Below are 24,386 nucleotides of genomic sequence, written 5' to 3' on the forward strand. Positions count from 1 at the left end.
AAAACAAAAAAAAAAACAAAAAAAACCCTTCAAGTCTTTGAAGAAAAGAAAGTGAAGATAATTAGAAAGTGAAATGGCTATCCTACCAAAAGCAATCTACATATTCAATGCATTTTTTATCCAAATTCAAGCCTGTATCTTACAGTCAAGAGTGATAAAGTGATGTGCTAGGCACAAATGCCCTTTCCCTTGAAAAGTCATTCATTACTATGTTTATTTTCCTTACCATCGTGATCCCGACCATGAATCCCCTGTGCCCGAAATTTAAAATAATGTAAACTCACGACAACATTTTACTTTTTCCTGGCTATCAAAATTCTGTTGTGCTATCATTATATTCTTACTTACATAAACTGGGTCTTATGCTGATGTTTTCATTCATATTATGGTTGCTAGGCTATACAGAGAAATATTCGGGAAAAGCATTTGCATTACCTATTCTCTTTGGTATTGTGGCCAGGACAATGCTCCTGGAGTTTAACTTCATCCATGCTTTCCAACTCCCCCGTTCTACCACTTGCAGTCTCTGCACTTGCAGTGTGGTTTGCCCCTGGAGCTCCCGAGAGCTTGCACGGCTCCCCTCTTACTATGCTTTGTCCCGTACGTTTTAATCCACACTTTTATAAGATTAGCCCTTCTTGTATTTCATGTATGTTTTGAGACAGGCTTTGAGAGGGAGCCAGGCATTTTTACTTACTTTTAGTATTTTGTGTAGGGAATGGAAGAAAAGAAATCGGAATTATGGGTGTTGGTTGCCATTTGCTGGGCGTTTTTAGCTCTCGAGGCTTGTACTCTAACTTCTTAGTTAGGCTGACTATCTTTTATCTGATGGGTTCAGAACTCAATATGGGGCTCAGATATTGGGGTGCAGCGTCCTTACTTATCCAGTTCTGGTGTAACTGGCAACAAGCATAGGGGTGGCTGTTGCAGGTAGTAGGTCCAGAGCAGCCCGACTGCTGGAGCTTAAGTAGCAGGCTGCCAGAGACTGAGTGGGAGGGGCGGGAACCAATACTTGCGGGGCGGGGAGGGAGACAGCGAAAAGAAAAAACCAGGGGATCTATGAAAGTAATTACGGAAAAGAAAGCGCCTGGCTTGAATTGTTTGGGGGAAGCCACGTGACCGGAACCGGGTGTGTTGTGGGCGGGTGTAGGAGAGCGGTTCCAAAGATCCAGTCTGGCAGTAAGGTTCACCATTCCCTTAGGTACCTAAGTGAGCAAGTTCTTCTGTAACGGGCGCTGGTTTCCCTGGCCGGGTTATTTCTGGACCCTGGGAAAACAATCCTCACGTAGTTTCCTGGCCCCAGGGCTGGAAGAGTCAGCAGTCAGCAGCGCAGCGGCGGGCACCGCAGCCCGGCGGCCCTGGAATCTTGCACCGGCGGCCCTGGAACCTCCCAGGTCAGAGGAGCAGCAGGGCTGGGAAACCAGAGGGAGCGGAACAGGGGTGTGTTTCCCGCAGCTGCTCTTAAGGACGCTGCTCTCACAGTTCTGTTGTGGTTAGCTTACCATTGTCGGGAAGTTTGAAATACTGCGAACTGGGATTTATTGTGATTTTTTTCTTTTCATTTATCCTACAGTTACCGGAATATTCAGTCATAAAATTACTCATAAAAAATCTGGCAGAGCAGTTGCATTATATGCTGTTTGTTATTGTGTCCGTTACAAAGCTCCTGGAATATAAATGCATTCATGCTTTCTAACGACCTCGTTTTATTCATTGCTTATTCAAGAGAACGCCTTTGGCTCTGGTTAATAGGCATCCTCCAAGAGCTTTATTATATAGTCGTCATATGAGGAAATGGGGCAGATTTTTTTGAACCAGGAAATATACCTTATCGAGCGCTACCGTTATTGCAGTAAACATTACCATTTATTAAGCAGACTTATTAGTGCCCATGAATTTTTCATCTGAATTGTATGCAGTTTAGGATGTAAGTAAAGCATTCAGAAATGCGTCTTCATATGCTGAGTTCTTCTGTTACACCTTAGGTCCAGGCAAGCCCAGTATTGCTGTGTGTTATTAGACCATACTATTTTTATAACTATAAAGGCCACCATAGATTAAAATAAAGCCTTAGAAAGCATCTTTTGGACAATTGTGATCACTCACCTTTATCACAAAATTGTCTCCGTGGTTGAAGAAAAGCACTCTGACCATTAACATATGGTCAAGCTGTTGTTGTTTTTATTTTTATTATTATTTTCTATTTTAGGGTTTGTTATCATTCAGTGCTCTGACTGTGGACTTCTTGTGGGAGGAGTGGGAATGCCTAGACCCTGCTGACAGGGCTTTTTACAGAGATATCCCTTTGGACAAGTGCCACACTCTGGTTTCTGTGGGAGACAATAGTTTTCTTGTAGTCTCCCTAGCTTCTTCTCGGGATTCCTGGTATTCCTTTGCATGTGTCTGAGCTGTGTGTGAATGAGTTTAACATCTTACAGAGTACATTCAAATCCTTATGGGAAAAAAGGCATTTTTATTTGGTATATTTTCTCTCTCCTTCATGTTTATCCTTTTGGAGGTGCCATTTAAAAAAAAAAAAACTTTTTTAAGATTTTATATATATGTATATATATGAGTACACTGTAGCTGTTTCGAGGCACACCAGAAGAGGGCATCAGATCCCATTATAGATGGTTGTGAGCCACCATGTGGTTGTTGGGAATTGAACTCAGGACCTCCGGAAGAGCAGTCAGTGCTCTTAACTTTTGAGCCATCTCTCCAGCCCAGTACCATTTATTTTTGTTGCATGAAAAGTTTTGGGTGCTTTCTTAAGATTCTTTCCCATACACAGGTGTCACACTCCTCAGGCAGTCTTGCTCACCTGTGAGTCTGAACTAAGAGCCCTGGATGGTGAAGAGAGGAAACTGTAGAAAGAATCCAGGTATGTTAGAGGGATTGATCATTTATTAATATCCTTTGTTTTGTTAGTTGATAGATTTTGCTTTTCCTCTTACTTGCCATAATTGTGACCAACCTTCTTGAAAACAAATCCTAAAAAAACAAAAAACAAAAAACAAGCCCTCCCTGAGTCTTAGTAATTTGTATTCTTTTTTATATTTTTAATAAAGTTCGTGGCTTTGTAATGGACCATATTGACAGCCTCAGAGGCATTGGTGGCTCTAGAGACATGAACCATTATGCCAGTTTTTCTTTCATAGCAGAGTAATACTTCATTGTGTAAAAGTACCACATTTTCTTTATTCTTCTTTTGAGGGTCATCTAGGTAGATTCCAATGTCTGGCTATTATGAATAAAGCTGCAATGAGCATGGTTGAGCCAGGGTACTTGGATAGGTTGGAGTGTCCTGTGGAAATATGCCCTAAAGTGGTGTGGATGGATCTATTTGATTCTCATCAATTTGAGGAACTGCCACACTGATTTCCTTAATGGCTGTACAAGTATGCACTCCCTCAAGCAATGCAGGCAATGTTTCCATTGCTCTACATCCTACCTTCATGAGCTTTCTCTCTCTCACATGCATTGCTGATTTTTAGCTATGCTGACAAGTATAAGATGGGATATCCAAGTAGTTCTGATTTGCATTTTCCTGAAGGTTAAGGTTGAATATATATATATATTTAAATTTATTTGTTATGCATAAGTACACTGTAACTGACTTCAGATGCACCAGAAAAGGGCGTCAGATCTCATTATGAGTGGTTGTGAGTGATTATGTGGTTGCTGGGATTTGAACTCAGGACCTTTGGAAGAGCAGCCAGTGCTCTTACCATCTGATCCATCTTGTCAGCCCTGTTGGATATTTTTTAAGTTTGTCTTGGCCATTGAGTTTCCTCCATTTAGAATTCTCTTGTTAAGATTTGTACCCACTGGGCGATGGTGGTGCATGCCTTTAATCCCAGCACTTAGGGAGAGGCAGAGGGATTTCTGAGTTCGAGGCCAGCCTGGTCTACAGAGTGAGTTCCAGGACAGCCAGGGCTGTACAGAGAAACCCTGTCTCGAAAAAACAAAAAACAAACAAACAAAAAGATTTGTACCCATTTTTAACTTGGGTTTTTCTTATATACGTCTAGTTTCTTGAGTTTTAATGTGTAGAATTGATAAAATCTTTTCCTAGTCTATAGGCTGCCATTTTTGTCCAAATGATGGTGTCCTTTGCCACATTGAAGCTTTTCAGTTTCCTGAGGTCCCATTTATTGTTATTCTTAGTGCCTAGGCTATTGATGTTCTTTTCTTTTGTTTTAAAAAAATCTTCTGTAATATCTGTTCACTGTTCTTCCCCAATCTATCTTCTGTCAAAATCAAAGTGTTTGGTTTCATATTGAGGTCTTTGACCCATTTGCACTTGAGGTTTGTACTGGGTTATAAGTATGGATCCATTTGTATTCTTCTAGATGCAGAAATCCAGTTAGACTAGCACTGTTTGTTGAATATGCTATCTCTTTTCAGTTTGAATTTCTGGCATCTTTATCAAAAATTGGATAGCCATATGTATTTATGTCTAGTTCTTCAAATCATTTTCATTGATCATTGTGTTTGCTTTTCTGCCAGTATTTTTGAATTTTTATACTGTAGTATTATTGACAACTTGAAGTTGGGCATGGTGAGAACTCCAGAAGTTCTTTTATTGTTCAGGATTGTTTTAGCTATTTTGTATTTTTTTGTTTATTTATATAAAAGTGAAATTACCCATTTAAAATCTATGAAGACTTGAGTTGGAATTTGGATAGGAAATGTCTTGATCTGCAGATGGCTTTTGGTAGGATGGACTTTTTTAGTATTTTCTTCCTCTTGGTCCACAAGTGTGAGAGATCTTTCCATCTTCAAATATTTTCTTCAGTTTCTTCAAAGACTTGATGTTTTAATTATATAAATCTTTCACTTACTTGTATAGAGTTACCATCAACATATTTTATATTATTTGAAGGTACTGTGAAAGTTGTTGTTTTTCGGATTTTTCTTTTTTAAATCTATTTATTACTTGTGTATAGGAAGGCTATTGATTTTTATGCATTAATTTTGTCTTCAGCTATTTTGGGGAAAGTTTTCACTCAGTTGTAGAAGTTCCCTGGTTGGATTTTTTGGATCACCCATATATACTGTCATATCATTTACAAATAAAAAGATTTCTACTTTTTCCTCTGTAATCAAATGTTTATTTTCTTTATGTCCTTCAGCTGTCTTTTGTGCAAGCTAAGAATTCAAGTTTCATATTGAGTAGACATGGAGGAGGTCAACAGCCTGGTTTGTTCCTGATTTTATTGGAATTGCTTTTTTTCTCCCCATTTAATTTGATCTTGGCTCTAGGCTTCCTGTAAACTTCCTTTATTATATTTAGGTATGTCCCTTGTATCATTTATCTCTACGAGACTTTTTTTTTTCCGGAGACAGGGTTTCTCTGTGTAGCCCTGGCTATCCTGGAACTCACTCTGTAGACCAGGCTGGCTTCGAACTCAGAAATCCACCTGCCTCTGCCTCCCAAGTGCTGGGATTAAAGGCATGGACCACCACAGCCTGGCTCTAGGGGACTTTCATGGTGGAACTGTGTTGGATTTTGTCAAAGGCCTTTTGTTCATGCAATGAGATGATCATGCCCTTTTTTGTAGTTGTTTGGCATGGTGGATTATATTTATTGATTTTTGTAGTTTGAACTGTCCCTTCATCTTTGAGATACAGCCTTCTTGATTAGGTTGTATTAGGTTGGTGATTTCCTGATGTGCTCTTGAATTGTCTTTGCAGATATTTTTATGAGTTTTTGCATGTATGTTATTAGGGGAAAGTGGCCTGTAATTCTGTTTATTTGCATGTTTATGTGGTTTGGTTATCAGAGTAACTGGAGCCTCAGAAAATAAACTGGGGGAATTCTTGTGGAATAATTTGAGTATTAATTTTAATTGTTTTTTGAAAGTCCTAGAATTCTGCACTAAAACCATCTGGCCCTGAGCCTTTGTTGTTGTTGTGAGACTTTTAATGCATCTCTTCTACTAGGAGTTAAATTGATCTATTTGTTTATCTGATGTTGATTTCACTTTAGGATGTAGAACCTATTAATTAAATTATCCATTTCTTTTAGATTTTTATCAGTTATGTGAAGTAGACATTTTTAATATGTTTTGTGATTCTCTGGTTTTCTTCTGGGTCTGTTGTTATTATGTCCGAATTTTTGTTTCTGATTTTGTTAATTTAGTTATTTTCTCTCATCCTTATAGTTAGTTTGGATAAGGGTTTGTTGATCTTGTTGATTTTGTCAAAGAACCAACTCTTTGCCTTATTGATTAGTTCTATTGTTCTCTATATTTCCATGTAATTGATTTCAGCCCTGAGTAAGATTATTTCTTGCTGTCTGGGTTTAGGTTTTTTTTTTTTTTCTTACTTCCATCTTAACCCATTTTTAATGCAATAGAGTTGTTCACTTTCCACTTGTTTGTGAGCACTGTATTACTGAATTCTTTAAGACAGAGCCAAGTACACTGCTTATGTCTGGATCTTAGACAGCCACACGCTTCTCCATAAACCACTGCGTTTTCAAAAGGGATTTTCTGTTCTGCGCATTATAGAGCTCCTTTACCATGATTCCCAGAAGAAAAAGTTGTTCCTGACTTAGCACTACCTCAATATCACCGTCTAGTGATGAAAGCTACAACACAGGATAAGTTCAGCAGTAGGATTGAATGGGCTGAGAGACCTGACTTCTTCCCTATGAGGTTCAGATACCTGGGTGCCATGTCCTACTAGATTGAGTTCAGGTCTAGACTGTCAGAAAGCTTGTGGGGAGGCTGTGCAGAGCAGGTGCAAAGCTAGCCTGGCAGCTGGAGCTGTGAAGCAAGCCGCCTGAATCTGCGTGGGAGGGACCTGTCTTTAGGAGGCGGGGATACTTAGAGGACTAAGAGAGGTGAAGGGGAAAAGAAAGTAATGGGATAGACTCTACAAAGGTAATTAAGGACGAGAAAGCTCGAAAAGGGGTTAGAGCTGCTCCAAAGATCCAGGCCAGAGTGAAAGGGAAATCCACCTTGCCTTTACTATCTAGAGGAGCCACGTGGTCCCCAGCCTCGGGACTTGTTCTGTTTGGAAACCCTAAAACTATTCCAACAAGCAGTTTCCTGGCTGCTGGCTGGGAGAGTCAGCAGTTCGAGCTTTGGCGGGAACTTCAGCCCTGAACTTCCTAGGTGGGAGGGGCTGGTAAACTGGTGGGGGCGGAGCAGGCATGTATTTTCTGCAGCTGTTCTTAAGGAAGCTGTCCTCTGCTATCCTGTGAGCCCGCGTTTATCTTGAACTTATCTTCTGGTTGGTACAGTAGTTTTCAACATTATCTCTTAGAGCGTTTTTACTATGGGTAGTTTATACACGAGGTTGTCTTTACTACAGCAGTTGCAAAGCTCTAATTCAAATTCATCCATGCATTTTACCTCCCCTTATCCACCATTTGCCTATGCAAGAGAGTGTACTTTGGCCTGGGAAATTGGCATCCTCAGAGAGCTTCACAGCTATTAGTAATATGAGGAACCATTGCAGCTTTGATTGAATCAGAAAGGAAGTGTCCAGAGTGAAGCTAGCCATGAGAGGAGAGAGAGGCTGGGAGTTGGAGAAAGGAAGAGAAGTGAGAAGCAAGCCAAGCAAGCCAAGCAAGCGCCTAGACAAAGATGTCCCTTTTAACATTGTTTCCTTTTTGACTCTGGGACTATGAACTGAGGTGCCCATTGTACATATCAGAGCAGACCTGGTCTCCAGATTGTCCCCAGTACTCCTCAATCCCTACCTGGCATACCCTGCCCCAACTCTGAACTTTCCAGCCCAGGGGCTGAGCGGACCTGTGTCCAGAGGCTTTTCCCTATAGAATCCAGATATTTTGCATGCTCTGTACCCTTCTCTCATCCCCTTCCCTCCCCCACTCTCTGTCCTGCTCTTCTCTCTTGCACGCTGGCTCTTTCACTATTTCTCTCACCTGCCCCATGGCTACTCCCCTGGCCTCAATCCTAGGGGCCAGTGAACTAACCCCAGAGCTCTTCCCAATAAACCTGCCTTTAATATATTTTATCTGGTTTGAATTAGTTCATTTCATTGGTGGAGAAATAACCTATCTGAAATGTTAATGGACACCTGAGTTAGCCATTTATCCTGAGTTTCCTTGAGGCCTAACAAGTTCTTGGCCAGCCCAGTATACATGCTGTGAGAGGATGATATCTGGCCAAGCCATTTTTTTTAAAACTTATTTATTTATCTTATGTATATGAGGACATTATAGCTGTACAGAAGGTTGTGAACTTTCATATGGCTGTTGGGAATTGAATTTAGGGCCTCTGCCTGCTCTGGTCAACCCTGATTGCTCCAGTAGGTTGGGTTTGCTCTGACCTGAAGGTTCATTTATTATTATAAATAAGTACACTGTAGCTGTCTTCAGACACACCAGAAGAGGGCATCAGATCTCATTATGGGTGGTTGTGAGCCACCATGTGGTTGCTGGGATTTGAACTCAGCACCTCCGGAAGCGCAGTCAGTGCTCTTGCCTGATGAGCCATCTCGCCAGCCCAGCCAAGCGGTTTTTTTTATAGCTAGAAAATTCAGTATAAATTGAAACAAAATTAGAAAGCACTTGTTCTTTTTTTTTTTTGTTTTTTGTTTTTGTTTTTGTTTTTGTTTTGTTTTTTTCCGATACAGGGTTTCCCTGTGTAGCCCTGGCTGTCCTGGAACTCACTCTGTAGCCCAGGCTGTCCTCGAACTCAGAAATCTGCCTGCCTCTGCCTCCCAAGTGCTGGGATTAAAGGCGTGTGCACCACTGCCCGGCTAGAAAGCACTTTTTCAATAATTATGTTTGCTCACTTATATTAGAAAAATGTCTTTAATTGAAGAAAAGCATTGTGCTCATGCACACATGGCCAAACTTAGTTATTTCCTGGTTTGCTGACATTGAGTTGTGTGACTGTGGACTTCTTGCAGGAGTGGGAATGCCTAGACCCTGCAGTCAGGGCTTTTTTCCAGAAACCTTCTCATAGAGAAGTACAGCAGTCTGGATTCTGTGGGTCAGAATAGTTTTCTTGCAGTCTTCCTTGCTCCTCCTCAGGGTTCATGGGGAAACTACTCTGCATGTGTGTGAATTCTGTGTGTGAGTCTCACATCTCATAAAGTGAAATCCTCAGAGCAAAAGAGACATTTGTCATGTCATGTTCCTACATGTTTATCCTTTTGGCAGGTATGAGCATCTTTCATTTTTGTTCCATGAAAAGTGGTGACTATAACAAAGGTTTCAAGTATGTTAGAGAGATTAAGCAAGGGGTGCAGTGGGTCTCAAGTGACAGTAGAAAAAGGATATAGGATATGAAACTCATTTGTCATTTTCTCTCTTTTATAAGGATTTCTTTATTTTTATTTATATGAGTACATAGCTGTTTTCAGACACACCAGAAGAGGGCATTGGATCCCATTACAAATGATTGTGAGCTACCATTCAGTTCTCGGAAATTGAGCTCAGGACCTCTGGAAGAGCAGTCAGTGCTCTTAACTGCTGTGCCATCTCTCCAGCCCCACCAGTTTCTCTTTAATTAATGATTCTAGAAGATTTCACTGAGAATAATATTACATGTGGATAATATGGATTTCCAGTTATAGGCTGTACAGTAAGTGGTCAACTGTTCTTAGTATTTGGATAGTTTTGAGACTCTGAAATGACTGTTGCCCATGGAAAATAAAGTTTCATTGACCCATACCTAAAACATCAGGTTATGGGTGTGAACTTAGACATTTCAACATATAGCTAATGTCAGTAATAGATTTCCTTCTAAGACCTTATTGTTGGCTTTTTTCTCTTCTTCATCAGTTTGGACTAATCGATGCACTGTGTTGAGTTAATCCTGGCTAGAGTGGAAAAATTACAGTTTCCTTGTTTTGTACTGTTTGCTTTAGCTTTGGGTCTCTTTGCCTTTATTATTCTGAAGTAAGTTCGTGCTGTCCTCATATCCTTGAGAGGAAAGTCTTTTATTTTATTTTATTTTTTAAGTGTAGGGCTTTCATGTATCTATTGACATATTCATTTTTCGTCTCATAGTCTGTACATCATTGGTGTCTTACACTGATTAGTGTGTAAACATTGAAACAGTCTTGAATTGGTGTGAACTCAAGCTTATTTTTCATTTCCATGAAATGTACAGACAGTCTCTGTCTGTAGATCTTGAGAACTGGTTTGTGGTTTTTCTTTGCATGTATTTCTCTGGACTCTCTTGCCTTGGGTCTTAAGGTAAAGCCAGCCTTGTATGATGACTTTCTAGTGTTCTTCTTTGTGTATTAGGCAATATTCTCCCTTTGACATTAGTGTAATGTTTGTCTAAGAAAATGGAAATTCCATGTTAATATAACCAGTCCTCAGACACTGATAGAGGAAACTTCCTTCAGGTGGTTGATTTAGTCAGTTATTTCTAAGAAGTCTTCAATTCTGATTTATTTGTGTATGACTTTCCTCAGCACTGTATAAGATAACACTGCCATTATTGTCATGCATTGCAATGTCCCCTTTTTATCTTTAATTCTATTACAGAGACTCACTCTTAGTTTCATTAATTGAACATTGTTTTGTCAGTAGTTTAATCTCTGCATAGAAACAAGTTGGTATTGTTGAAACATTCTATTATCTTTTATCTTTGAGTCTATTTCATTAATTTCTATTTACCTGATGAATATCTTTCTAAATTCTATGGCAGATTGATGTTTCCATGCTTGTATGTCAGGTACATAATTATAGACAAAGGTCTTTGCTAACTAGTGCCTACTGCTGTCATAGTTGTCAATGTATCGTTGTCATTCCACTTCTGTGTGATTGTCTTTCCTGACCTGGAACTCACCCAGATAATGTAAGAAAGTGTCTAGTGGTCTGTGCATTCACTCTCCCTGTTTATTGTGTTATATCTTCACATTGTTTTTATTTTTGCAGTTTCCAGGTTCAGTTTCTTATACTTGCTTGGGGACTTTACATCCTTCCAGAACTCAAGTGTCCTCTTGTGGCTGTTGTAGGCTTTGCATGCATGAATTGCACAGACCTACATGCACGCTAAAATTCCCCTCCAAACAAATTTAAAATAAATAAACTATCTGGAGGTATTGAAAAAGTATTCAACATAACAATATAGGAATGAACATAGAGGTATCACTCCTAATGTGAGAGTAGAGATGGAGACTGGATTTGTGACAGGACAGCTGATACCTCAAGTCAACATTGGAAGAGTTAGAAATGATCCCTGTCTGTGACAAATAACGTTGTTCATGAACATGGACCCCACCTTTCAGAACATTCCATGCCCTTTGTAATGTGAGGAAAGAAGATTTATCATACTGTTGATGAAGTTATGTACATAGCAGTAACTTTTTTGAGGATCTACTGTAATTGTGGAAGAGTTTATAATACGAGAAATAGGTGTGGCAGAACCTTCCCCTAATGAATAAAGATTTCAAAGGACCAATCAATGGGTAATGGATAAAGGTGGGCTGGGAGTTTTAGGGAGGGGAGAGAGAAGAGAGACAGGGGAGAAGGATGGAAGATGGAGGAAGAGAAAGACTATCTAGATTACTTGTGACTTTAAATAGCCACAGGTAGCTATGAATATCTTATAAGGAATGGATAATTACAGGACAATTTGTCTTACCTAGGTGGGCAGTTTATATCAGTTGGCTCTGAGTTCATTGTATGGACGTTTTGTGAGGTGAGGATTTACTGATATAAATCTGACTGATAAATTACAAGCCTCTAGAATTTTGAATTTACCTGGTTACGGGGGATTTGTGACAGCTAACCACGGGAGCAGATGGCTAAGAATATGAGCAGAGTCTGCAGCAAGAAAACCATGAAAGCGTGGGATGGTGCTTTTTTTGGTATTTCCTGCAACGTAGGTGTTATCCAGCATTCCATGGACAATGAATTCTGCTACGGAAGAAAAGTGAATTGTATCAAATGCTACAGTTTTATTATTCTAAGGTATAACCACAGGCTCCAAGATCTCAAACATCTTCTATGATTAGTCAGATGTCATGTAGGAAAGACGTGTTCCTACTCTAAATAATTCATGTTTAGGAAACAGGACTCAGCCTCTGCTACTGAAGTACAATAAGTTGGGTTAAGGGCCCTGTGTTCTATGTCACACCCAACAAACTCTTCCATGATGTTTATATGTCAAATGCATTGAAACCACACATTGAGTGACATTCTCACTGCCACACCCACTCCAGTGCAATGGTTTGCACTTGAGGTCCATACTCTAAGGAGGGTGCACTGGGAGCTTTTGAGTTGGCCGTTTTTCACCTTCATCTCTAAACTGCTGTCAAATTCCCTGTTGCTGCTGTGACTTCCACTGACTGCATGGAAGTAAGCGCCTTCAGAGAGACCCCATTTCTATTGCTGCTCATTAGGTCCTTCCCCTTTTGTTAGTTTTCTAACAAGGAGTCCTTCATTCCTATGTCCTCTGGTTTCTACTGTGTAGGGTTAGTGGAGCTTTTGAGTGATGTCTTTTTTTCCTTCCTCACTGTTGAGGATTTCTTTTCTATTTTTCTCATATTTTAGCTTTCAGAGCTGTGGTCCGATGTCTTTGTACCATTTTTTTGATACTATGAAATTTCTGATTGTTTTTTTACTTGTTTTCTTCTTGCTTAACGAATTGTGTATGTTCTGAATTCCTCAAGGGTTTCATGTATATTTGCATTTAGTTTCTAGAGACTTATTTAATTATTTTATTTGTCTTGATCTGTGATTGGAAGAGTGGATATGTGCACTGTTAACTCCATGGAGCACCATCAGGGAGCCTGGTGTCAAGAGGGCACCTGTGAGAACCTAAAGCCTTGGACTATATCCTCATTCATTCAGTTAATAGTTTTTATTCAAATAATGCAGAAGGCAGCTGCAGAAATGAAGTCACTTCTACTTCTTTCTTGTTTCTTTATAAGATTTAACCAAGATTACATATTTATCTAAATTTACATGTCTGAGCGTGTTTGAGAGATTACTTTCTTGATCCTCAACTCCTAAATGGCTCTACCTCTGAAAGAGACACCCCTTCACCATCTGCTGTGAACTGCCTGTACACTGGCAGTTCAGGTCTCTACCTCTAGGCCCTGCTCAGCCTTGATGAAATACTGATGGACTCAATCTTATGAGACATTTTGCTGATAAACATAGAGGACTCAGGTCCAGAAGGATTTTTTGTTGTTGTTGATTGTTTTTTGTTTTGTTTTGTTTTGTTTTGTTTTTTTTCTGCATATTCTCCATCTCCTGGCTCTACCTCTTCTATTTTCCCAGTATCTACCAGAATGTTTCTTTGTCCTGGGTCAGAATAAAGAAGACAGAAAAGATGGCCAGAGACCTTGTGCAAGCTATGCCTTATGCCATACAAGGTTTGTTTTGTTTTGTTTTGTTTTGTTTTCTGAGATACGGTTCTTCTGTGTTTCAGCTCTGGCTGTCCTGGAACTTGATTTGTAGACAAAGGCTAGCCTTGAACTTGTAGATCTACCAGTCTCTCCCTCCTGAGTGCTAGGATTAAAGTCATTTGTCACCACCACCCAGTGTCTAGCCTAGTTATTAAGAAATAGAACATCTTATGTACAGTTTTTCCTAGAAATTAGAATGGGACAGTTTCAGCAAACTGTGCAGTAACAAGAAGCCTGACTCATGAAGTCTGAGCACAACACTTTACTTTAAATGCTCACAACAACTTAAAAGGAATTTTATCTTTGGGACCTTATAGGAAAACAGCAGTAATGGTCCCTCTTATTGCACATGACCTATCACGAGTGTCAATGCATGGGATGCATGACAAGTTGGGCTGGTCACTGGATGGTCTTTCCTTCAGTCTCTGCTCCATTTTTGACCCTATATTTCCTTTAGACAGAAACAATTCCAGGTCAAGAATTTTGAAGAAGGATGGGTGACACTTGTCTCAAATAGGGGCCATATCTATCTACTAGAGGTGGTCTCTTCAGGTTCCATCTTCCTATTGTTGGGTATTTATTTTGGCTAAGGTCATACCCACTGAGTTCTTTGAGACTCCCAGATCCTAGGTCTCTGGGACTGTCTAGGGGTCCCCCTATCCCCTGCAGTTACATATTTCCATTCATTCTCCTTGCTGTCTGGTCTTTTCTCCTATCTCACTACATAACTGATCCCGCCCCCTTTTCCCCTCCCGCTCCCATCTCCTACCCACGTCCCTCCCTCTGTCTGCTTCCCATGATTATTTTGTTACCCCTTCTAAGTGTGATTGAAGCATCCACACTTGGGCCTTACTTCTTTTAACCTTCATACAGCTTGTGAGTTGTATCATGGGTTTTCTGTCCTTTTTGCTAATATCCACTTATCAGTGAGTACATACCATGTATGTCCTTTTGGGTCTGGATTAGCTCACTCAAGATGATATTTTCTAGTTATATCCATTTGCTAGAAAAATTCATGATGTCCTCATTTTTAATAGGTGAATAGTATTCCACTGTGTAAATTAACCACATTTTCTGTATCCATTATTCCATTGAGGGACATTTGGGTTGCTTCTAGCTTCTGGCTATTATGAATAAGGCTTCTATGAACATAATGGAGCATATATCCTTTGATATGGTAGAGCATACTTTGGATATATTCCCAGGAATAGTATAGCTGGGTCTTCAGGTAGAACTATTTCCAATTTTCTGAGGAACTGCCAGACTGATTTTCACAGTGATTGTACCAGTTTGCATTCACACCAGCAATGGTGGATTGTTCCACTTTCTCCATATCCTTGCCAGCATGTGGAGTTTTTGATCTTAGCCATTCTGATTGGTGTAAGGTAGAATCTCAGGGTCATTTTGAGTTGCATTTCCCCAGTGACTAGGGATGCTGAATATTTCTTTAAGTGGTTTTCAGCCATTTGAGATCCCTTTGTTGAGAATTCTGTTTAGCTGTGGGCCACATTTTTAAATTGCGTAAATTTTGGGAGTCTAACTTCCTGAGTTCTTTATGTATTTTGGATAATGCCCTTTATGGAATGTAGGGCCACTGAAGATCTTTTCCCAATCTGTAAGTTCTTGTTTTGTCCTGTTGACAGTTTAGTTTCCTTTGCTTTATAGAAGCTTTCCAGTTTCATGAGGTCCCATTTGTCAATTGTTGATTTTAGAACCTGAGTCATTGCTGTTCTGTTCAGGAAATTTTCCCCAGTGCCAAAGTGTTTGAGGCTATTTCCAACTTTCTTTTCTATTAGATTCAATGTATCTAGTTTTATGTTGAGGTCCTTGATCCATTTGGACTTGAGCTTTATCCAAGGTGATATATATGGATCTATTTTCATTCTTCCACATGTAGACATCCAGTTAGTCCAGCACCATTTGTTTGAACATGCTTTCATATTTCCAGTATATGGTTTTGGCTTTTTGAAAAATCAAGTGTCCATAGATGTGTAGGTTTATTTCTGCATATTTGATTCAATTCTGTTGATCAACATGCCTGTTACTTAACAATACTATGCAGTTTTTATCATTATTGTTCTGTAGTACAGATTGAGGTCAGGAATGGTGATTCTTTCTGAAATTCTTTCGTTGTTCAGGATTGTTTTGGCTGTCCTGAGTTTTAGTTTTTCTGTATGAAATTGAAAATTTCTCTATAAAAAGTGTATTGGAATTTTTATGGGGATTACATTGAATCTGTAGATTACTTTTGGCAAGATGATCACTATGTTAATCCTACCTATCCATGCACATTGGAATCTTTTCATCTTCTGATATCTTATTCAACTTTTTTCTTCAAGTTCAAGGACTTGAAGTTCTTGTCATGAAGATAGTTCACTTAGTGTTAGAGTCACACCAAGATAATTTTATATTATTTGTGGCTGTTGTGAAGGGTGTTGTTTCCCTAGTTTCTTTCTTGGCCCGTTTTTATTTGTATAAAGGAAGGCTACTGATTTCTTTAAGTTTTTTATTCAACCCCTTTGCTGAAGGTGTTGATCAGCTATAGGAGTTCTTCAGTAACATTTTTGGAGTTCCTTATGTATCCTATCATAGCATGGGCAAATAGCAATACTTTGACTTCTTCCTTTGGAATTTGTATCATCTTGCTCTATTTAGTTATTTTATTATTCTAGCTAGAATTTCAGTTACCATATTGAGGCAATAAAGAGAATAGCCAGCCTTGTCTTGTCCATCATTTTAGTGAAAATGCTTTAAGTTTCTCTCCATTTAATTTGATGTTTGGTATTTGTTTGCTATATATTTCTTTGTTTATGTTTCAGTATGTGCCCTGTATTCCTGATTTCTCTAATACCTTTAACAAGAAGGGCTGTTAGATTTTATCAAAGGCATTTTTAGCACCTAATAAGATAACCATGTGATTTTTTTTTCCTTTCAGTTTATTTACATGGTGGATTATGTTGATGGATGTTCATATATTGAACCATCTATGCATTCCTGGGATGAAGCCTTCTTGATCTTGATGGATGATGATGTCTTTTTTTGTTTTGTTTTGTTTGTTTTTGTTTTTTTTTTTTGTTTGTTTTTTGGTTTTTTTTTTTTGGTTTTTCAAGACAGGGTTTCTTCTGTATAGCCCTGGCTGTCCTGGAACTCACTCTGTAGACCAGGAACTCACTCTGTAGACCAGGGTGGCCTCGAACTCAGAAATCCGCCTGCCTCTGCCTCCCAAGTGCTGGGGATTAAAGGCGTGCACCACTACCATCTGGCTTTTTTTCTTCAGTGTTCATAAGTGAAATTGCTCAGAAGTTCTCTTTGTTATGTCTTTGTGCGGTTTAGGTATCTGGGTGACTGTGGCTTCATAGAATGAGTTTGGCAATGTTCCTTCTGTTTCTGTTTTGTCGAATAGTTTGAGAAGTATTGGCTCTTCTTGGAAAGTCTGGTAGAATTCTGCACCAAAACCATTTGGCCCTGGGATTTTTTTGGTTGGGAGACTTTTAATAATTGTTTCTATTTCTTTAGGGGTTGGAGGGCTTTTTACATGGTTTCCCTGATCTTGATTTAACTTTGGTTAGTGGTATCTGTCTAGAAAATCATCCATTTCATTAAGATTTTCCAATTTTGTGGAGTAAAGATTTTTGAAGTTAGACCTAATGATTCTTTGAATGTCTTTAGTGTCAGGTGTTAATGTCTCTGTTTTCATTATTGATTTTGTTCATTTAGATACTGTCTCACTTGTTTTTGGTTATTTTAGGTAAGAGTTTATCTTGTTTATTTTCTTAAAGAGCCAGCTCTTGATTTCCTTGATTCTTTGTATTGTTTTGTTTTTTTTGTTTTGTTTTGTTTTGGCTTGTTGTTGTAGTTGTTTCTAACTGACTGATTTCAGCCCTGACTTTGATTATTTCCTGCCTTCTCCTCTTTGGTGTACTTGCTTCTTTTTTTTTTCCCTAGACCATTTAGGTGTAATTTTAAGTTGCTAATATGAGAACTTTCTAATTTCTTTATGGAGGCACTTAGTGCTATGATTTTAGAACTTCTTCCGTTGTTGTAGTTGTCACTGGCTACATTAACTGGGTTCCCTAAATGGAGAGATGGAGCTACATGGGAGGATGGTGAGAGAAGAATGAAAGGAGACCAAGACAAGTTACTGATCAAGGCCTGATTATATAAAAAGGGAGGGGACCCATCCCCCTCAATGCCAGGATCTTGTTGCATCTTGTTGGTTTTCAGGAACTCATCAAGCAGACAGGCTCAGTAACTCTGCAGATGGTAGCTTCTTTCAGGAAGCTGCAGATGTGGCTGGACAATAGACTTCATCTAGGTCTGAAGGCTCCACCCTAGGTGGGCTAGCTGGCTGTAGTTGAACAAGTTCTGAATCAGCCAGCACCAGGGGGTGGGGGAAGGGCACACATTGTGTCCCATATACTTGAGTATGTTGTACCTTCATTTTGATTGAATTCTAGAAAGTCTTTAATTTCTTTCTTTCTTTTGTCCCTGACACAGAGATCATTGAGCAGAGAATTGTTCAATTTCCCAGAATGTGTACTCTTTCCAGTGTTTCTGTTGTTGAAATCTAGCTTTAATCCATGGTGGTCTGATACAATACAAGGCTTTATTTCATTTTTCTTGTATCTCTTGAGGCTTGCTTTGTGACTGAGTGTATATGATCAATTTGGATAAGTATCCATGAGATGCTGAGAAGAAGGTATATTCTTTTGTGATTGGGTGAAATACTATACAGAGGTCTCTTCGGTCCATAATCTGGATTCATAATGTCTATTAGTTTCATTGTTTCTCTGTTTAGTTTTTGTCTGGATGTTCTGTCAGTTGGTGAGAGTGGGGTGTTGAAGACTCTCACTATTAATGTTGTGTGGGGTTTGATGTATGATTTAAGCTTTAGCATTGTTTCTTTTACAAATATGGGTGCCCTTGTGTTTGGGGCATAGATGTTCAGAGTTGAGATATCATCTTGGTAGATTTTTCCTTTGAGTATGAAGTGTCCTTTCCTGTTTTTTGTTTGTTTATTTGTTTGTTTTTGTTTTTGATTAATATTGGTTGAAAGTCTATTTTACTATATACTAGAATGGGTACTCCAGCTTGCTTCTTGGGACTATTGCCTTGGAAAACTTTGTTCTAGCCTTTTACTCTGAGGTAAGGTCTATCTTTATGGCTAAGGTGTGTTTATTGTATGTAGCAGAATACTGGATCCTGTTTTCCCAGCTATTCTGGTTGTCTGTGTCTTTTTATTGGGGGACTTAAGTCCATTGATGTTGAGTGATATTAATCACCAGTGATTGTTTTTTCCTGTTATTTTGATGTTGGCGTTGCTAGTGTGTATGTGTATAAGGTGGGGGAACATTCTATTTCTTAACTCTAACTTTATTATAACTTAAATCATCTCTTTAGACTTCATCAATTACTATAAGTTTTGAAAGGTAGTCAACTCAAATCAGGAGTTTTTAAAAATCATTAATTGATCTAAACAATATTAGTGATGGTTTATATATGCTTGGCATTTGTCTCATGGTACATGAAACTTCCCCACAGTGTCAAATGGGGCCCCTGAGGAAGACCATCTCTTTATTCTCTATCCTATCTCTTGTTACTCATATTTTCATCCCATTCATCCCCTTTCTGTTTCATGTATGTTTTGAGGCAGGTTTTGGGTGGGTAGCTAGGCTGTCATGTATTCATAATTCCAGTTGCCCTGGTATATGATAGTAAGGGCTTCTATAAATCACTCTCCTTCCTCGCCCTGGTATATGATAGTAAGGGTTTCTATAATTCACTCTCCTTCCTCTCACTGTTACAGCCTTTCCCCTCACCCCACTTTGTATGTAGCAGTCTCTGAAATGATAGTTTCCTGTTGCCAACTATGTTTTTCTGATTTAGGTTTTTAGCAGCAAAAGGGTATAGTATAAGTAGAACTATTTTATAGCAATTCCATTATTTCTATTTTGTGATACTTTGAATATGCTTGGCCCGTGTAGTGGCACTATTAGATGGTGTGGCCTTGTTGGAGTGGGTATGCGCTTGTTAGAGGAAGTGTGGCACTGTAGGGGTGGGCTTTGATATCCTATTCCTACCTGCCTGTGAGAAAATGTTTTGATTTCCTTTGGAACAAAATGTAGAACTTTGTTTCTCTAATGCCATGCCTGCCTAGATGCTGCCCTGCTTTCTGCTATGATGATAATGGACTGAATCTCTGAACCTATAAGCCAGCTCCAGTTGAATGTTATTCTTTATAAAAGTTTCCTTGTCATGGCGTCTGTTGACAGTCCTGGAAACACTAAGTAAGATAGAATTTGGTACCAGGGATTTGCTGCAATAGTCCTGATCTTGTTTTTGTTTTAAGGAATGCAGATTTTGGGATTTTGGATTTGAGCAGTTGAAAAATGCTTTAAGTGGGGCTTAATGGACCATCCTAGTAGGAATATGGAAGAGATTAAGTACTGAGGGTGATTTGAACTGTACAGACCCAGCCCAAGATGATGTAATTGAGAAGAATTTTAGAATGTGGCCTAGAGATTGTTATTGTGACTTTTTTTTTTTGATGGAGGATGTGACTGCTTTTTCCCTTGTCCTAAGAGTCTATCTAAGGAAAAGGTAAAGAGATTTTCATTAATAGCTTTGATAAAGGACATCTCAAAAAACCTTAGTATAAATTCTGTTGTGTGGTTACTGAAGTTTGCTCTCCTGGAGAGCTTTTTGATGAAAAGGAGAAAGCTGAGAAAGAAAAAATACAACATGTACAGTTCAAGTAATCAAGAGGCAAATCAAATGGACCTAAATCCTGTTTTCAAGGAGATAAACAGATTAAGGGAGTGGTGATCTAAAAGCATGACTCCACCCATATAAACTAATTGTTTCTGTTTGCAGTTGAACAAGGAATAGTTGTCAAGTTAGTTGTTTTAATCTGATTATTGTTTTCTTTTTTTTTAAAAGTTTTATTGTATTATAATGAGAAAAGTTACATGATTTCAATTTATCTCAATTTGTTAACATTTAAAAACATTTTTTTTTTTTTTTTTTTTTTTTTTTTTTTTTTTTTTTTTTTTTGGTTTTTTGAGACAGGGTTTCTCTGTATAGCCCTGGCTGTCCTGGAGCTCACTCTGTAGACCAGGCTGGCCTCGAACTCAGAAATCCACCTGCCTTTGCCTCCCAAGTGCTGGGATTAAAGGCGTGCGCCACAACGCCCGGCTTAAAAAAAAACATATTTTAAGTAAATAGAATTTTTCTTTTGTACCCCAACTGTACCCAGAGACCACCCCCTTCAATACCTACAATATATTTTGTTTTTATTTTTTGTTTTTTGTTTTGTTTTGATTTTTTTTATACCCCAGCTGTACCCAGAGACCTCCCTTCAATACCTACAATATCTTTTGTTTTTGTTTTTTGTTTTGTTTTTGTTTTCGTTTTTTTTGAGACAGGGTTTCCCTGTATAGCCCTGGCTGTCCTGGAACTCACCAGTAGACCAGGCTGGCCTGGAACCCAGAAATTCGCCTGCCTCTGCCTCCCAAGTGCTGGGATTAAAGGCGTGCGGCACCACTGCCTGGCCCTACAATATCTTTTTTTTGTCATATTCTTTAAAATTTATAGAATATAACAATAAAAATGAGTATTATAAATGTTGTTTGATATAAAACAACAATCAATTTAAGTCTTATGTAGATGCTTGTCTACAGCAATACCGAAAATACATGTTTTTCTCAATATAAATTTTAAATAATTCCAAACATATTCACTGAATATTTTAAAATAATACATCACTACTAGTATTTTTAAAATGAACAAAAATACATAAAGTCTTTTTGTTTGTTTGTTTGTTTGTTTAGTATTTAGTAGCGCTTAAAATCTTGGCTTTTATTGTGGTAACTTGATACAAGAGTTACAAACATCAAGCAAAGCATTCAGTCTTACTCTTTGTTGTTCTCTTACAAACCCCCTCCCAATTTAATTGTCTACATTTATTTTGGGTATATAAATACTTTTGGGTATATAAATAGAAACAGTCATTAATAGTCTCCCAATCAAAAAAGCCCAGGACGAGATAGGTTTAGCATAGAGTTTTATCAGACCTTCAAAGAAGAATTAATACCAATACTCCTCAAACTATTGCACAAAATAGAAACAGAAGGTACTGTACCCAATTCGTTCTAGGAAGCCACAATTACTCTTATACCTAAACCACACAAAGACCTAAGGAAGAAAGAAAACTTCAGACCAATTTCCCTTATGAATATCGATGCAAAAATACTCAATAAAATTCTTGCAAACCCAATCCAAGAACATATCAAAATGATCATCCATCATGATCAAGAGATGCAGGGATGGTTCAATATACGGAAATCTTTCCACATAATTCACTATATAAACAAACTCAAAGAAAAAAAAACATATGATCATTTCATTAGATGCTGAGAAAGCATTTGACAAAATCCAACATCCCTTCATGATAAAAGTCTTGGTCTTGGAAAGATCAGGAATTCAAGGCCCATACGTAAATGTAGTAAAAGCAATATACAGCAAACCAGTAGCCAACATCAAACTAAATGGAGAGACACTTGAAACAGTGGCACTAAAATCAGGGACTCGTCAAGGCTGCCCACTCTCTTCTTACCTGTTCAATATTGTACTTAAAGTCCTAACCAGAGCAATTAGACAACAAAAGGAGATCAAAGGGATACGAATTGGAAAGGAAGAAGTCAAATTATCACTATTTGCTGATAATATGATAGTATACTTAAGTTATCAAAAAATTCCACCAGAGAGCTCCTGAACCTGATAAACAACTTCAGCAAAGTAGCTGGATATAAAATTAACTCTAGCAAATCAGAGGCCTTCCTCTACACAAAGAATAAACAGGCTGAGAAAGAAATTAGGGAAACAACACCCTTCACAATATTCACAAATAATATAAAATACCTTGGTATGACTCTAACTAAACAAGTAAAAGATCTGTTTGACAAGAACTTCAAGTCTCTGAAGAAGGAAATTGAAGATCTCACAAGATGGAAAGATCTCCCATGCTCATGGATTGGCAGGATTAATATAGTAAAAATGGCCATCTTGCCTAAAACAATCTACCGATTCAATGCAATCCCCATCAAAATTCCAACTCAATTCTTCACAGACTTAGAAAGAGCAATTCGCAAATTCATCTGGAATAACAAAATACCCAGGATAGCCAAAACTATTCTTAACAATAAAAGAAGCTCTGGTGGAATCACCATCCTGGACATTAAGCTGTACTACAGAGCAATTGTGATAAAAACTGCATGGTATTGGTATAGTAACAGGAAGATAGATCAGGGTAATAGAATTGAAGACCCAGAAATGAACCCACACACCTATGGCCACTTGATCTTTGACAAAGGAGCCAACCATCCAATGGAAAAAAGACAGCATTTTTCAACAAGTGGTGCTGGCTCAACTGGCGGTTAGCATGTAGAAGAATGCAAAAAAAAAAAAAAAAGATCCATTCCTATCTCCTTGTATAAAGTTCAAGTCTAAGTGAATCAAGGGCCTCCACATAAAACCAGATATATTGAAACTAATAGAAAAGAAAGTGGGGAAGAGCCTTGAGCACATAGGCACAGGGGAAATTTTTCTGAACAGAACACCAATAGCTTATGCTCTAAGATCAAGAATTGATGACAAATGAGAACTCAAGAAATTGCAAAGCTTCTATAAGGCAAAGGACACTGTCAACAGGACAAAACGGCAGCCAGCAAATTGGGAAAAGATCTTTACCAACCCTATATCTGATAGAGGGCTAATATCCAATATATATAAAGAACTCAAGAAAGACACCAGAAAACCAAATAACCCTATTTAAAAAAAATGGGGTAGAGATCTAAACAAAGAATTCTCAACTGATGAATACCAAATGGCTGAGAAGCACCTAAAGAAATGTTCAACATCTTTTAGTTATCAGGGAAATGTAAATCAAAACAACCCTGATATTCCACCACACACCAGTCAGAATGGCTAGGATAAAAAACTCAGGTGACGCCGGCGTGGTGGCACACACCTTTAATCCCAGCACTTGGGAGGCAGAGGCAGGCAGATTTCTGAGGCCAGCCTGGTCTACTGAGTGAGCTCCAGGACAGACAGGGAAACCCTGTCACGAAAAACCAAAATAAATAAATAAATAAATAAAAACCAAACTCAGGTGACAGCAGATACTGGAGAGGTTGTGGAGAAAGAGGAACACTCCTTCATTGCTAGTGGGACTGCAAGCTAGCATAACCACTTTGGAAATCAGTTTGGGGATTCCTTCAGAAATTGGACATATTACTACCAGAGGACCCAGCTATACCACTCTTGGGCATATACCCAGTAGATGCTCCAACATGTAATAAGGACACACGCTCCACTATGTTCATAGCAGCCTTATTTATAATAGCCAGAAATTGGAAACAACCCAGATGTCCCTCAACAGAGGAATGGACGCAGAAAATGTGGTACATCTATACAATAGAGTACTACTCAGCTATTAAAAACAATGAATTTATGAAATTCTTAGGGAAATGGATGGATCTAGAGAACATCATCCCTTAGTGAGGTAACCTAATCAGAAAATAACACACATGGTAAGCACTCTCTGATAAGTGGATATTAGCCCAGAAGATCGGAATACACAAAGTACAATCCACAAACCACAAGAAACTCAAAAAGAAGGAAGAGCAAAATGTGGATACTTCATTTCTTCTTTAAAGGGGGAACAAAAACCCATGGAAGGAGTTGTAGAGACAAACTATGGAACATAGGCTGAAGGAAGGACAATCCAGAGACTGCTCCACCTGGGAATCCTTCCCAATTCAATCATTAAATCCAAACACTATTGTGGATGCCACTTGGAGCCCGATATAGCTGTCTCCTGAGAGGCTCTGACAGTACCCGACTAATATAGAATTAGAGGCTCGAAGGGCAGTGATGGTGCATGCCTTTAAACCCCGCACTTGGGAGGCAGAGGCAGGTGGATTTCTGAGTTCAAGGCCAGCCTGGTCTGCAGAGTGAGGTCCAGGACAGCC

The 24,386-nt window shown here is 38.7% G+C and overlaps 1 protein-coding gene across 1 annotated transcript in view; it reads left to right on the forward strand.

The window, feature by feature from the left end:
* Window positions 1-1,072: 1,072 nt before the first annotated feature.
* LOC116077657 (zinc finger protein OZF-like) overlaps window positions 1,073-24,386 on the forward strand; it is a 35,529-nt gene continuing 12,215 nt past the window's right edge. Inside the window, exons 1-3 of the mRNA XM_031352356.1 lie at window positions 1,073-1,394; window positions 2,792-2,881; window positions 13,229-13,323. Coding sequence (XP_031208216.1) covers window positions 13,281-13,323 — 43 coding nt within the window. The 5' untranslated portion in view covers window positions 1,073-1,394; window positions 2,792-2,881; window positions 13,229-13,280. The remainder of the gene's footprint in view (window positions 1,395-2,791; window positions 2,882-13,228; window positions 13,324-24,386) is intronic.

This window comes from Mastomys coucha, unplaced genomic scaffold, assembly GCF_008632895.1.
Source record: "Mastomys coucha isolate ucsf_1 unplaced genomic scaffold, UCSF_Mcou_1 pScaffold5, whole genome shotgun sequence".
Classification (NCBI taxonomy): Eukaryota; Metazoa; Chordata; class Mammalia; order Rodentia; family Muridae; genus Mastomys; species Mastomys coucha.